This window comes from Centropristis striata, chromosome 9 (genome assembly GCF_030273125.1).
Source record: "Centropristis striata isolate RG_2023a ecotype Rhode Island chromosome 9, C.striata_1.0, whole genome shotgun sequence".
NCBI classification, from domain to species: domain Eukaryota; kingdom Metazoa; phylum Chordata; class Actinopteri; order Perciformes; family Serranidae; genus Centropristis; species Centropristis striata.
The window spans coordinates 24,559,281-24,576,267 of NC_081525.1; the positions used below are offsets into that span (position 1 = coordinate 24,559,281).

At 37.3% G+C, this 16,987-nt stretch overlaps 1 protein-coding gene across 1 annotated transcript in view; it reads left to right on the top strand.

The window, feature by feature from the left end:
• Positions 1-16,987, top strand: part of fcho1 (FCH and mu domain containing endocytic adaptor 1) — an 88,117-nt gene that overhangs the window by 18,377 nt on the left and 52,753 nt on the right. Inside the window, exon 2 of the mRNA XM_059340501.1 lies at positions 5,283-5,333. Within this exon, the coding sequence (XP_059196484.1) occupies positions 5,301-5,333 (33 nt within the window). The 5' untranslated portion in view covers positions 5,283-5,300. The remainder of the gene's footprint in view (positions 1-5,282; positions 5,334-16,987) is intronic.

Sequence of the window (16,987 nt, forward strand, 5' to 3'; positions counted from 1 at the left end):
TAGGGTTTGTCATATTTAGTTCTTTGGTAATGTTCGTTATTCTTTTATAATATAAATATATTTATTTCAGAAAAAGATTGGTCTATTTTATTTCATAGGCTATTTTTATTTAAGATTGTATTATTTAAATGTAAACGTTATGGAGCTTTGATTTTAAAAAAAAAGTTCACTTAAATAAACGGTTTCAATAAAACTAATTGTGACATGTCATATTTGGCTTTGACCTTGACTGAACATTTGATCTCACTTTGCGATAAAAATATTGGGATGTATATCGTATATCGATATTCAGCCTAAATATATCTGGATATGACTTTTGGTCCATATCGCCCAGCCCTATTATATATATCAGTCAAAATAATTATATTATATTATTATTATATGATATATTATTATATTATAACAATTATATATATTTCAGAATTATTTAGCCCGAGCCAGTGGTGGGGTTGTAGGAACGGCAATGTTGAGCACCTTGGTCCAGACTGAAATATCTAAACTCAATAACAACTGGGGTTGAATTGTAAAAACTTGGGTGATCCATTGACTTTTAATTAGTAAGTCAATACTCATTTAGCAGCCAACATGGCTGTAGACTCTTATTCTTGTTCCGCCCCGAGGAGGATCCTGTTAGGTCGAAACCAGTTGACATTTTAAATGATATAGGAGACTAAATATAGACTATTTAATTTACCCTTTACTTGCTTCTTGCTCTGCCTAAGAGTGCTTGAAGACTCTTTTTTTTCAGTGACCATTTTTTCATCTCCAAAAGCAGCTTAAGATTCCCTGGATTTAATGCATGAGGAACTGTTCGAGCACATCTTAGTCTCTGCTGCTTTTTGGATTTGGATCCTCACCTTTCTGTTGTCACAAATCTGCACCTTTGCTATCTATAGATAATGAAAAAGTTTGATGATAATGTGGAAACCAGCTATTACAGTTGTAGATCTTTGTGTAGAAGTCTAGTCCTCCCTGGTCCCAGTTTACTGCGTTGATGACCAGACATTTTCTAAGAATCCTGGGTCTCTTACAACATCTTTCTTGCCTTTTCTCAGAGTACAATTTAGAAAAAAGGCAATTACTTTCTGTCTTTTAAGTGCTAACATGCAGCATTGAAACTAATATGAATTAATCTGTCTGTCAGTCTGTGCCCTGATTACACTGAAATGTTAATTTGCACTCACAAAAATGTTGCAACTGTTGGCTGAAACTCTCTTATTGGAACAATAATAATTTATTTTCTCATTTATCTGAAAGTAATATATCAGCCACCAATTTGTAAAGAGCCTGTCTCTTATAGGAGACACTGTGGGACTGAGGCCACGCTAAATCAACCCGTATATATATCTGGTTCTCAAAGTTTATTATTTGTGTCTGCAGTAGGTTGAGATTTGCTGCTGTGATTGCACCATATGTGCACACCAAGATCCCAGCGTTTAATTTCTGAATAAAAAATGATCTTGAGCTAGAGGAATCAAGGTCACAGTGTGTCCCACTTCCTCTCCGGGCTTTGTTTGTCTCGGAGCTGATTTCAGCTGAATGTTTAGTTGGAACCAGATGGAGAATGCTGGATGTCAGCTACTTCTATACATCCCACCGTGGCTGCCCTCCGCATGGGGTCCCACTGCACACCTCTCGCCTCGTCTTTGTGTTTCTGGATTGTGCTGTGTCAAAACAGTGAGGATTAAAGCAATAATTAGCCTCGATACGTTTCAATATGGCGCGCCAGGCTGACACAAGGAGAAAACAAGAGGTTTCTCTCATCCCTCACCGTCCCTGGTGTGTCTGTCCTCCTCCCTTTCCCCTCGCTCTGCTCCCCTGACAACCATCTGGTGGTTTGGTCAGGATAGCTCTCCCCCTGCATGGGTATTTCACCATGAAAATCTTCCCAAACAGCATTTATTGGCAATAAACTGATGACCAATCTCTTCACCTATCGCTGTGTTAATTTGATTTTTAACCTTTAATTTGTTTTATTTAAGGCTGTGTACATTTTTTATTTTCTGTAGAATTTGGCAATATATATATATATATATATATATATATTTGTGTGTGTGATGTCTCGCTGACCATGTGGCTTGCGCATGGCACGAAGGTGTGCATCCTCGATTTAGACATTTTTAGAAAATTTTAGAATTAATTTTTCAAAATATCATTATTTACGTAGGACGCGACATTGCGCTGTTTCTGATCAGACGCCTTTTAGGGGAGCTCTGCCCCATTGTGTGATAGGCCTACACCTGGTCAGTAACCCAATTCGCTCTGGATTTCCACGCCTGACTCAACTCATCTGTAAGTCTATTTAGCCTATCTGTCTTTAGGAGTTTTAAAGTGCGCTACAAGGTTTGATTTTCCAATAACATTCAAATAGTTTCCAGCGAATATCAATGTTCAATGTGTATGTGCTGGATGGTGTGCGTACCTTATGAAAAGTAAGTGTTTCATGGAGTTGCAGATGTTGTAGTTTGGCATGTAATGTCTGAATACATACTTCCTATGGGCACTGCACTAGTATACTCAATTTAAAACTGTACAAAGACAATATATTTCATGTTCAAAATGATAAACGTTAATTTAATGAAAACATGAATCTCTTAAAGATCCAAGTTTGCTCATATCACACTTTCCACTAAATAAATTGTCTGAATCTCATATAATAGTTAAATGTAACCAGAGGTTCAACCAATCAGCCTATTTTAGTGCTAAAACTGTATTGAATATGGCATAAAAACATCACACATGCGACATGCACTTATATTTAAAAAATGTACTTTTTTATTTTGTTTCTTATAATTTTTCGGTATTTTATGTTAAAAGTACTTCAGGTTGTGCTTTGCTAGCATGTACAATAATCATCATCAAACTATCAACTAATTGGATCAAACATCCTTGTCAACGTGTAAAAAACAACAACTTTAGTAACAATTTTAGTTCACATTTCACATCAGAATGTGCTTCAGCTTCATTGTTGCTGTAATATTCCACTTAAAATCAATAAACAGTAATAAAGAGTTATCACTGGGCTCTCCTCTGTAATATTTTTGTCCTTCATCTTACTCCTGCGTCGAACTAACCTGCTCTGCCAAACAGAATGCTGTCTGTAGGGGCCTTCAGTCCCACCACTGAGCTAATTAACAAGGTGTGAGGGGGTGTGTGTGTGTGTGTGTGTGTGTGTGTAATAAGTCATGCTGTGTTTGTTTGTGTGTGTTGCTCCTGCCTAATGCCAGGTCACCAGGTCTGGGCTGAGTCTGTGCCAATGCAATGGGCTCATCGTCAATGAGCACACACGCACACACACACACACACACAAGCACACGCACAGAGTCAGCAGAATAACAGATAACAGAAACCCTGTGTGAGGGCAGCCCTAGGGAAACACGTGCATTATACATTCTCTTGGAAAGGGCAGGAACAAATTCCCGTGCTTTTGCATGAGTATGTGTCCGTGTGTGTCCGTGTGTGTCCGTGTGTGTGTGTGTCCGTCCGTGTGTGTGTGTTGGTTGGTTGGTTTCTGCGTGTGTGAGTGGGGGGTCAGATGGTGTATGCTCAGCTCCTGCTTCTGTGGATTCCCTCCTGAACATCAGCCAATTAAAAAGGTTGTGTCATGAAAATGCTGCAGTCATGACAACTCAAACTAAGGAGGCATGTTTGTTTTGTGACTTTGCAGTTTGGAGTCAGATTTTCAATAGCTTAAATTGAAAAAAAAAAGAACTTGATAAAATCACAAAAAAATCCTCTTTATCCTAATAATAACTCCTAGCTGTTGTGAAATTCATTGAAAATGGCTTATGATTGTCTCCAGAATTGTCTTGCAATGTTATCAAAAAGTGGAGCACATATGTCAACACAAGTTTGTGTACTGCACAAATTAATCTATCCTCTGCTACTTGAAGTAAAAGGCCAGCTCATGAAATCTGTCACATTTTTTGTCTAGAAACACTTCATTTCAAGTGGGTTTTTCCATAGAAAACAGTCTTCTGGCACACAGAAATGTACTCAAGTTTTCGATTTGTTTGTGACAGAAGATAAGTTAGCTTGAACCATAATGGTAATAACACCACAGCAGTAATCGCTTGGTAGCTAAAGGATAAATGAGAACCTCAGCCCTCCATATAATAATAATAATAACATTTTGGTGGAATTAAATGTAATAAATATGCAGATTTTGCTGGCTTTCAGGCTATCGATTACCCCCATTTCCAGTCTTTTTGCTTAGCTAATTTAACCAGCAGACAGCATTGTTTTACTGCACAAGAGTGGTATCTTGTATAACTTGACAAGAAATCAAATAAGCATATTTCCCAAAAATGTTCTTTTAACAATATTTTTGAGGTTTTTCAATTATAAGAACACATTACACATTAATGAAATGGTCAGTCTCGACAGCAAATATACCATCAAAGAATAATAAAAACATAGTAATTTAAACTGAAGATAATGTACTTTACATCAATTACAGTGTACTCAAATCTTGTAGATCATATTTGCTATTACACTCTATGAGCTTATTGTTCCTGCACCACCCCAATCGTTTGCTGATATATATATATATATAGTATAGTAAAGTAAATGCCATCTTTTCCAGCATATACATCATAGTTTTTGAACAGCATATAAACAAAATAGATGCTAGATGGAAATGAATGTGTGTGTTATTATTCAGTCAGCCAAAATAGGAAAATGATGGCCACAGTGAGCGGATCACCTGCAGTGTGTGACAGAAGGTGACTCAGCCAATCAGAGAAGAGCACTGCAGCCTCCAGATTCACAAGCTGTGATCATCTCCTCGGAGGCTACATCCACCTCCTCTGCCTCGTTCCCTCCATCGATTTATCTCTTCTCTCCTGTCTTCCCTCACCTCACCTTCCTCCCCCATCTCCCCTGTCACTCCTCCTCCCCCTCCTCCTCCTTGCTGCTTCCTTCCTCAGCTCCCTCCATCCTCCGAGTTTATCGTTTGAAGTCGTTTGCTTGGCTCTCCTTTGTCCTCCCTCAGGACTTCCCTTCCTGCACTGAAGGTGTCTCTGGAGGTTTTTTATAAAGTCAGGACTCTCTGGAAGCTTGTTTATGTGTAATTTGCAGGGACTTTCATGCTGTAGTTTACTGTGCGGAGAAAGGGCTGAACATAAACATTTTACAAGCAACCCAAAATGCATTTTCCAGGTTATTCTCCCAAGCACTTGAACTGTGATGCAGAGAAAATGGAGCCCGGGTAGATTTAAAAAAAAAAGAAAATGAATGTCCCCTTCTGCTCTAATACTTCTTTCTCTCCACCTCCTTCATAGATCGCTGTGAGTCTCTGAATGAAGATGGCCGTCTTTAAGAACAACTTCTGGGTAAGTGTCTCGATAACTAAAAGAAATGAGACAATGAATTGATGCATATTATGCAGTCTGACACATGCCTGTGATGGCTAAATTGATCAGGCTCTTACCTGCTTAGCTACATATTGCTTATTCCTCTGTTAGAGCTGAATCACAGCCATGAGTCACTGAGCTTTTAGATATTATTTTATTATATTCTCAGCCAAGCAGCTAAGCTCCTGGCTCCCTGCTGCTCGTCAGGTACACACAGGAAGGCCGCCTCTCCCTCCTCCGCTCACTTGCAAATAACAGAGATCGATTTTGTATTCAGCAATCTGCGTATTTTCTGCTACATGGAGAGCAAAGCCATTCACATTATTCTTGTAGGCAGAGATGAAGCCACTTTCTGTAGAGTTAATTATGTAAGAGGCTTTTTTCTAAAGTGGTTTCAAAGGCTTTTAACTTGCTATTAGTAACGATCATTATCTTATCTTATTTCAGGGAAATTCAGAAAGCACAGTTGTTTTATACTTATTTCATAAAACTCTGTGGCTCCTAATACGTGTAACATTTTTCTCATTAAGGGCAACATGCAACCTGAGTCTGAGTACCATTACCATAACAATACTTGTTTTGATACCTTAGTTTGGGGGAACATGAATTTGTTTTAACAAGAAAACCTTATGTGGTGACTGGGGCTGTGAGCTTGGTTGAAAGTTGTAGAAAAAGCCAAGCCAAGTGCATCTTGTGTAAAGAGAGGGTGGCATTTGTTTTGGTCCAACCTTTTTTTTAATGCCCCCAAACTGGCACCAGTCATGTTGTCCGTTGGTCTGTATGTTCCATTCTGGTGAACGTGATGTCCCTGCTATGTCTGAAAGGGAATTTCTTAAAATGTAGCGCAAATGTCCACTTGGACTCAAGGAAGGTCAAAGGTCAAGGTCACTGTGACCTCACAGAATAAGTTTGAAGCAGATCCTCAAGAATTGATCCACTAATTATGCACAAAATTTCATACATTAGGATAAAACTATGACGTGATTATGTTTTATAGCCAAGAGGTCAAAGGTCAACTTCAAGTTACATCACAATGTTCTGCAAAAACACTTTCTGGTCATTATCAACAGCATGACGCGAGAACAGCAAGTGAAACATTTTGTTGGATGCCGACTTGATGACACACTTTGAAGCCGTGCTGGTTGTATAGAACTTCTGTGCTGCTAGGTTGGACATGTGTGCGAAGCATCCACGTTTTAGAATTTGTAGCTTCTTTGCAGCAACATCCGTATTTGAAGCCTTGTCTACTGTCATGAGTCTGAACAGACAACTTGACTGGTCGGCGGAGGCATATAACCGTGAGGAGGTGACTTTATACTTTATTTATAAGGAGTAATATCTGATGAAAAAAGATGTAAATAACCCTAAAGGTTTAGAGACAGAAAATTTGACCGCTAGTTAGGCCTGGGCAATTATATGACTGCGATCATTTTCAGGTCGATTACAGCATAATTCTCGATCAAAAAGGTCAGAAATGTGCTTGACAACAGCGAATCAGTCGACCTTTTCCTGCTCCATGACTGTTTGTAAGTTGCCGGAGAAGTAAACAGAAAGACCGAACGTGGTGAGGGTAGCGAAATAGATGTCAGCCATGACTTGGAGCAATAAACGAAGGAGGCACAGGTGAATGTTGAGAAAGACCAAAGGAAATTACAATCTATCCGCCGCTGTATCGAAAGAAAACTTCACAGCACAGCAAATCACATACAGGTATGGTGCTTTCAATAGCGTCAGAATGGCTATGGTGCGTGGGACATATGAAAACTTACAGCAAAACAAGGCATTACTGAATGGAACTTAGTTCAATAAACAAGTTAGCAAACTATTACTAAGATCGGACGATATGAAAAAATAAATCATGAAACATTTTTTTCCTTATTTTCCAGCCCTACCGCTAGTCAGTTTGATTTTATTCGCCTCAAACAGCTAATGTACCAACTGTAAAGATGTTACCTGTATCTTCTGTAGCTTACCACCAACTCACCCACTGTATATGTTGGCATTAGTTTACCTGTGTATGTGTGTTTGTGTTCAGCTCAGCCTCCCACTGACCTGAGAACTCTTTCTGTTATTGATCTCCAGTTTCTTTTTCTTTTGTCTCTGTGTGTTTATAAAGTACGGAGCCCCCCAGGGGACACGGGGAAAAAAAAAGATGGGTGAAAAAAAAAAAAAATGATGGGTGAAAAAAAAAAAAAGGACGGACTTTTGCGAGATCCTGAGATACTTTTGCGAGATCCCGAGATAGTTTTGCGAGATCCCGAGATACTTTCGCGAGATCCCGAGATACTTTCGCGAGATCCCGAGATACTTTTGCGAGATCCCGAGATACTGACGAAAGAAGAGGAGCAATGGAGGAGCGATATTCGCCTATTTTCCGGCCTTCTAACTGGAATAGCGTCACGAAAACCGCACCAATTTCCCCCAGGATGGTTTTATTTTGTACAGAAAACTAAGACTGACATTTCACAGGCTTGATCAACTCCCCAAAATCAGCGAGTCTGGCGAAAGATTAAAGTAACCGGGCCGAATATACGTCCTAGTGCCCAACGGCAGCCAGAGTGCTTAGGGACCGTCGCAAAAGTGCAACGTCTTTCTTTTCTATTTTTAATAACTCACTGGAAATTCATCTAATAAACACCAAACGACTTCTGATGTGTTCATGAACTCACTGTGGACTTCCCACACCCTTTATTTTCAATACACACCTTTTCAATTCCTTTTATTCAGTGTGTACAATATTTAAGCCTTTTATTTTGTAATAGCTCTCTTGTTTTTATAGATATCAACACCAAACCACTTCTGATGTTTTCATGAATTCATTGTGGATTCCCCACATCCTTTATTGTCGTAAAACAAACACTTTAAATTTCAGATACCATTCCTTCCAGTGTGTCACCAATCATAAGACATCTGTAAGACAATGAATAAAAATGTAATTTACGTATTTAATTACTGTGCAGCCCAATTTATATATGACTATGTTCAACAAAAGACAAAGACTGCTCTTAGTATTTTAACTCCTCACTATTGCTTGCTATAGTTGTTCTCGATTTTCTGTTTTGGAAAGCATCACAAGCTGATGGTCAAGTACAGATGCATACTTGTGGCTGTAGTAATCAAATTTTTGTTTATTCACTTTGGTTTAACAGCTTGCAATTAATGCTAAACTACCTGAAAGGTTGTATGTGTCATGCTTGAATGACAATTTGCATGCTTGACCTGAATTAACAGCAGCAATTTTGAAGAAAAAGAACAGTGAAGTCAAAATAAAAAATGAGAAATGTAAAGAAATGAATGATGTCTAAGAATCTTGTAAGGGTTTTAAAGGAAAGCAAGAAGCTGTGGAAGCTTCATAATGAGTTCATGAACACATCAGAAGTGTTTTGAAGTCGATATGTAGAAAAACAAGTGAGTTATTAAAAAATAAAAGCCTTAAGTATGAATAGAATATACATGCTTATTGCTCCTTATATCTAAACAACTTGTAAAGGTTTTGCTTGAAACTAAAGGGTTGTGACTGATTCAAACAGCTATCAAATAAGAAAGGCCTTATATATGAAAGAACTATACACACATATTACTTGTGCCTTTAAAAAAGGGGGTTTATTGAAAATAAAGGGTTGTGGGAAATCCACAATGAGTTCATGAACACATCAGAAGTGGTTTAGTGTTGATATCTATAAAATCAAGTGAGCTATTACAAAATAAAAGCATAAGATATGAAATAATTATATATACTGATTACTTATGCCTTTTAAAAAAATTGAAAGAGTTTTTAATGACAATAAAGGGTTGTGGGAAATCCACAATGAATTCATGAACACATCAGAAGTGGTTTGGTGTTGATATCTATAAAAACAAGAGAGCTATTACAAAATAAAAGGCTTAAATATTGTACACACTGGTCTTCATCCCGGACATATTTGAGTCTAAATGTGTCTTTCTATTGACAGTGTGTATTTTGCCTTTAAATTTTGCCTCACGATCTGTCTGAACATTCATTGTGACTGTGACGATGCATTCAGTGTCAGCTTACCAATACATGGCACTTGTGGATACTCTAAGGACATATTTTGATTAGTACTCAGATGGTATTCAGGTTTGATACTCTGATGCTCTAGTCTCTTTGTCTGTGTAAAGTCAAAATTTTGTAAACACAAAAGCTCAAAATCATAATTTGGCATAAACTTTATACCAGGTGTTCCTGCGGCTCTCCAGTTTTCTGACATATTAATATTCTATGACTGTAAAATCAAAAATTACCATAGTGTTGAATCAACAACTCTCCAGTGCACTGTCAACAAAAGACTGATCATTACAAGCCTAACAGTGTTAGGATTTACAATACTGTGATAGAATGCTTTACAAGTGTACCTAATAAACTGCTAACTCATTATGAGCAACACTAGTTAATTATGCCATTATTTAGGTTAATATGTGCAGTAATTAATAGCCTCATTAGCAGCTTTCCACAGATGTGTAAAGTGGAGGAGGGAAATCTTTCTTCCACCACCCCAACACCACCTTCATACCCCAGTGACTTTGTCAGGTCTCTTCCTCTTGCTGTTTTTTACTTCTCTATTCTCACTTTCTTCTCTCTGCTCCGTCCCGGCACACCTGGTACATCTATTTCAGGTGTGCCCTACTTCCTCTGCCTTGCCTCATCAGACTTAGAAAAGTCCTCAGTAATATTTTAGCAAGGGAACTATAAATTCATTAATCCAGACACAGAAATGAGATTCAAGTAGGACAATGAGCACATTGACCTGGAGAATATTAGAACATTTAAGGTTCTTATATAAGATTATTATTCATCCTGTATCCAGGTTTTTGTACCTGAGGCAAAGATGAGATCATTCCCTTTTGCATCTGTAAATGTCAGATATCGAGTGATATCTCAAGCATAAATTCAGCTTTAATCCAAATGGTGGACAATCTCTTCTTTGAGTTCTAGCATCTAAAAAAAGAAGCTGGTGAGATAACTGGAGGTGTTTATAATTATAGGCCGTTACATTAAACAAGACAATGGTACTCAAAACTCAAGTACAAGTGCATTTTTTCATCGATGAAGAAAATTGTGAGCTCAGGAGTTAAAGATGTTGGTGTATTTGTGCAGCCGTGCACTGTAAACATCCATCTTTGATCCATGGATATTGCAGTCTTTGTGCCGTGGGCAGAGTAGCAGACAGGCAGGTCTGCAGGCACAGATGCAAGCAGAAAAAAGCAAGAAAATGAGAGCAAACTGGCAGGGAGGCAAGCAGCAAGACAGAGTCATGCAGCAGAATTTCAGCCAGGCAGGACGACGAGGTCGGAGAACTGCTGTGTGTCTGTATCACAGAGAACATTTCAGGCTTTGTCACAGAACCTCTGAGATACAGCTACATTTCCTAATAGTTTAATATGTTATTTGTGTGCCTGCATGTGTTTACATATTCACAACGGTGTTTCCCACCCAGCCTGCCGTTAGACATAAATTGCGTTTTAATACAAATCAACCCTTCAGTTAATTAGACAACACAGGCTCTTGGGGACACGTCGCACACACACAGAGCCTCGTCTTGTTTGGCTCAAGAACATTCACAGACGTTCACAAAGCCCCTTCATAGCCCGCTGTCCTTTCCCATTAACTATATAAGAGCGGCGGTCATGGCTCACAGGGGGACCATCGGCTATAATTAAGTACATCCGTAGTAATTTAAGGCTCCGTTAAGTCTCAGGAATAGAATTATTTAAAGGATGGGTGCTGCTTAGGTATTCTTGAAATTAAGAGTTTTCAGAAATAGCAGAAAGAATTTATGCAACACAGTTTCCTCATGAGAGGTGATGGAAAAGTTGGTCAAAAGGTAAAAAAAAATTGTCATCTGTACTTGCTGATATGATATCTTAAAGTTTACTGTGGGGCAATAAGTTTGGGGAACTTTATTTGCCTGGAAATGTGGGAATATGCACTGCCAAACACTGTTCCTGTTTGGTCAATAAAGGCAACATGATATACAGTATAAACAATGCAAACAACAAATATAAACAACAAATATGAAGTCAACAGCAGCACACGGTTAAGATTTATTATTTTCCTGCGGGCTCCCTATAGGATAATCCTGTCCTAGTCAGCAAACTGAACTTTATGTACTGGTACCTTTTGATAGGCCAGATTTTATTGTTTTTTAGCAAACAAACGTAACTTTAAGATGATCTCATCTACTCAACTGTTAAATCTGGGATATCTTTTTTATTTTAAAGAAATGAAGGAAACACACACTGATAAACTATTTTGTGGTTATTTATTAAATATTTGGAACTGAATTTAAAGCTTCGCCTGAATTGAAAACGTCACATTTTAGATTTAAAGTACAAATAAAGTTATCTGAAACAGTAGATAATAAATAAGTTGCATTTCTTGCAAACAGTTTTTCCTCAGTGTTTACATTTGACTTCTTTTTGTTCGGTGACTTCTCTCTTAAAGCCAAAATGTGTCCAAATGACGGACATGACATTTTTCTTGGGTATAAGCTGCTTGAGTTGCTCAGTTGGCTCCATGTTTGAGTTCTCCTCCATGTTGCTTCCATGCTGCATATTGGAAAATAATCGTAATAATCATCATGGGCAAGATTACCTCGGTTACAGTTTCTTAATGTCTGTTTTGTTTTCATTTTCAATAAAACGCCCAGTCCTATTGTGCCATCAGATGTGAGCCAAACTGCAATTTTTGTCTACTGTTGGCATGTAAAACTAATGAAGACAGTTAAAAAAAACAAAAAACATAGTAGATATAGTTTGTTTTTTCTACATTTTTTTCTTTAGTTGTGAGCAGTGCCTTTATTTCTGCCCAACAACAGAACACTCAAAACTATACTGTACTATTGACTTCCACAGAAATGCTGTGAGATTTTTTGGGGGGCTCACGTTTTAAATAATACAATAAACGGAATAACTTGTCAGCTGAGTACCACTGTGCATTTGTGCCTGAAATGCTTCACTGCAGTAGACAGTAGCCTCATTCAGGTGGGATTTCAGTTTGGGGAAATGAACACGAGACAGGTTGAAAATGTTTGGATTCATTATTAAAGTGACCTGTAGACGGCTCTTCAGTAATATTCCCATTTCTCCTCTCAGTATATAGACACTGTATTCGCTCTCTGCTGTAACGAACAGACCATGAAAATTCCTAATTGTGCGTCTGCATGATATTCAAGGGGGATTTCAGTGAACTAAGAATAACTGAAGAGATCAGCAAGCTGTTCTGTTTTTTGAGGCTGTACAGTATACAGTATTGTTTTCTCCTTTAATTTCTTGGAAACCACTGCCTCTTTGCCCGCAGATAGAACCACACACAAACAACGCCCAGTGGGTTTTTATTATTGCCTGCTCTCAGTTTAATGATGCCAGCGTTGTTGCCCTACCGTCACTTTGAGTCATGGGGTTTTTCTCGCGGGTTTAAGAACAGTAAAAAAAAAATTGCAACTTTTTCTCCTTCCCATGTGTCCCTCTATCTGTTCTCTAAATTTTTCTCCCCTTCTCCTCTGTGCTTTATGTCCGCACTTTGTGTTCTTTCATATTCTTTCCTCACAGATCTGTTCTGCGCCAAAATAGATTAAGAGCCCAGATAGAAATCGATATAAGAGTTACTATATTTGTGTTCATGCTCCAGTGTGTGTGAAAGGAAGAGGAAGTAAAACAAGTGAAATAGATACTTTCAGTCTGAAATCACTGAAGAGAGCTCAGGGTTGGTACAAAATTATTAACCATCAGAGATTTCACCACATGATGAATTAACTTAATTTTAAAATATATATTTAATGCAATGGATCATTCTTGTGTGGATAAACTATGTCCTGATATATTGCAATGTCATTACAGTTAATCACCTTAAAAAATTGCATGTTCTTTCAACAATCATGACATTTAGATCATAGATATAAAATGATATTTTTCTGTGCCACAATTCATAATGATGCTCTTGTTTTGTCATGTGTTTAATGAATCCAGCGCACCCCAGCTTTTTCTCTGTGGCGGTGCACCTTTGCCTATTTTTGCTGAGTTACCGTCTGTAATATGTGAATATATCTTTATGTTTTTTGCAGTGCACTTCAACATATCTGATACATTTTTTTGTCAATTTTCTTTATATATTTATATATATATAAATTTATGTGTGTTATTTATGTTCCCAAATTCAATGATTAATCTTTTTTAAATAATTGTTATGTCAATATTGACCAAAATTATAATTTTTAATAATCAAGCAGTTTTAGCATATACCATGAGAGAAGTGCATCCTTTCAGGAATTATTGTTATGTCCTGCTCCTCCTCTACAACACAGCAGCATCTTAGACCAGCAGAGGTCAAATTCTGAGACCGGCCCACACAGCAAATTACGTCCAGAGCCATCAATGATGACAGGCTGCTGCTACCTGCTCCTGATGTTATTGACACCTCTCTGCTGTGGGACTGTTCGGTCTGCTCGACCTGCCCAGTCAGCAGAAAAACTTTCTGTGAGTCAGCGAAACTCGCAGCAGCACTGACAGACCGGTCGGCCGGCTGGCTGGCTGAATGGCTCGGTGATTTACTGTCTGATGGTGGAAGGTTTTCAGCTTCACTTTTGACGGCTGCCTGATTTATTACAGCTACATTGTGCGGCTAACAGCTGTATCTTACGCAATCTGTATTTATTTTTGTCAAAATTGTGACAGAGAGTACATTAGCTGCCATTTAGCTATATTAATGTCAGCCTTATAGAGACTAATTCACCCAGGTAAAAGCACGAGAATAAAAGTAAAATAAATACCTTTTAAATAACGGACAGAAATTGAAGTGACAGAACTGCAAATTAAATGGGTAGGGGTAGAGTGAATGTTGGACCAAAAACAAAAGTAGCACATTTTCAGTTTACCTTACAAATGAAGCAACATACATGTATTTTGCCCTTACAGTTAATCAGTTATACACCTTTTTTTGGGTCTCACTCTACCCAGGCATGTGGGTTTTAGACATTAAAGCCAGCAAAGTAGTGAATATTTTCATTAGATGATTTATAATTCTGTATTCATTGCACAGGGCAACATTTATATTTAGTTACATTAGTTATATTCCTGAATATAATGTTTGTCTTAACACCCAATTACATTTTATAGATTTAGTTTTAATCTGGCATGACTGAAATTTTTTTTCAAAAAGTTTTTTAGGTGCTGGCAGAGTGCAGGACCAATATCTTTTGTTGAATTTAACATTTATTTTTGCAGGATATAAAAGACTTAAGAGAGCAAACCAGGAGAAGATAAAAGCTTTACTGGGAGTGAACTTTGTGTTTAGCTTTTATCTTATTCAGAAATTCAAATGTCTGAAGTACAGTTAGAGCTGAATGTCTACAACAGTCATGTTAAACAAATTAGATACAGAATGAGCAGCTGTCCAGAATGGAGTACAAAGGCCTGTGCTGTTTATATATTGCATTTCATATTTTATACTAGCTATAGACTGTTGCTGCCTTTACATGTTAGTCGTTAATAAACAACCGTCCCTCTCTGATGGACTTGCTGAAAGATGATCTTGTTAGCGATTGGCTCAAGAGACTGGCAGAGGAGCTGATACACACACCCAGGGGCTGGGCAATTAATCGAAAATGAATCAAAACCAACATTCAGAACCTCTAACCAACGTAATCTTGCCAATGACAATTATTTCAATCCTTTTCCGACATGGAAACCACATGCAGGAGAACTCAAACACAGATTTCAGTTCCAAATATTCAATAAATAACCACAAAATAGTTCATCAGTGTGTGTTTCCTTAGTTTCTTGAAAATCTCAAAGATATGCACTCTTTCATTAGAAAAATACCCCAGCTTTAATACAAGGTCGCCAATAAAGTTGGAATAAAATTATTTTTTTTTACCTCTTTCCATGATATGATTGTGACAATGGGATTTATTCTTGACAGATAAAGTGTATATCTTCTCAAAACTTTATTAATCAATCTCTTCCGAACATATCACAATGAAAATGAAACCACAATTCACAGAGGATTGTGTTTGAAAACCAAATTATTCCAACTTTATGGGCAACCATAAGTTTAGTTGAGCATATTTACAGTAGAGACCATGCCAGTGAACTATGAAGGCAAAAAAACAAAAACATAATCTGCGTTATTTGTAATCAAGGTAAAATGTTAAATTAATGGTGATATTGATACTGGCCAGCCCTACACACACCTCCACTTTGTTGTATGGATCTATGGGTCAGGCAGGTACATGTTTTACATATAAGTATAAAAGGAAAAACCTCAGAGTCACTGAGCTCATTCGCCTACATGCAGCATATAAAGCAGAATTCCAGCTTTGTATTTTGTCGTTTGTTCTGCTGAGTACCTTAGTTTCATGTGACAGAGCAGGAATGTCCTGAGACACTGGATCCAGTCTCAGACAGAGACTGTAAGGGCAGATTGGACAAATAGCCAGAATTGAAGGCACAGCTCTAGATATATGGCTGGAGAATCAAGCATTGTAGTATAAGTAAGCCTGAGCCAAGCTGAGCAACACTCACTTTCCTGGTCACACATATGTTGAAACTGAACAAGAAAAAAAACACACACAAAGCAAAAAAATAAATCTTAAAGAAGCAACTTTTCCCACTAGGAATAGACAGTGGTGGGAAAAGTACTCTGCTGTTTTACTTTAGTAAAATTAATTAAGTGCAACAGGCGGCACTCAAACTTTTACATAAGTAAGTAAGGACATCATTGCTAACATCATAATGTACTTCAATTATCAAAAGAAGAAGTTATCATTATGTAGAATATATTATATATATATATATTATATTATATTATATTAGTGGTTGTATTATTGATGTATTAATGTGCAAATCCCCTTTTTAAAGTTGCAGCTGGTAGGTGGAGCTACATTATATTCTGCCAGGTAACTTGTGAACTTCACCAAGGGATCATTAAAGTCTTATCTTAATGATACATACCATAATGTGTTTGTTGATTATGCTTTTTATTATTAACCTGAATCTGCAAATTAACTAAAGGTATCATCCTGTCATTAAACCTTTTTATTTATACTGGCATTGAGTCGATTACAAAAAAGAAAAGAAAAAAAGGTCAAAACAGCAACAAAGGGATTTACAGATAGAGACAATGCTATATACTTATACTTTTTTAACAGTTATCAAAACTTTCCAATTAAGGAAATACATTTGATGGATAAATACATTTGCATAGTTAATTTAAAAAGTCTTACAAATGTGCAAGTAGTTACGTAGATAATTACATCAATTAAAATAATAAGTAACAGAGGTTGGGAGGTTTAAGATCACTTTTTAAAAAATGTCCCAAAGGTATAAGTAAATATATTTTAAAGAGGACCTCATGCCTCTTCAGGGGCTAAAACATAAAACATTGAACTCCTTGACGTTATCTTTACAGTTTAATCTAACTTGAGTTAGTTTTACAATTGTGAGGAAGTCTGTTTTCGTCCTTTTCAAAATAAAAGCGTCCGTTATCAAAACAGGCTTTTGCATAGTCCTGTATATATATCTTTTATTTTGCCCATGTATGCAGATCACTCAGATCACAGTGTAGTCTGCATCATCGAAGCATATTAAATGATGAATGAGTTGATAAAATTAAAAAC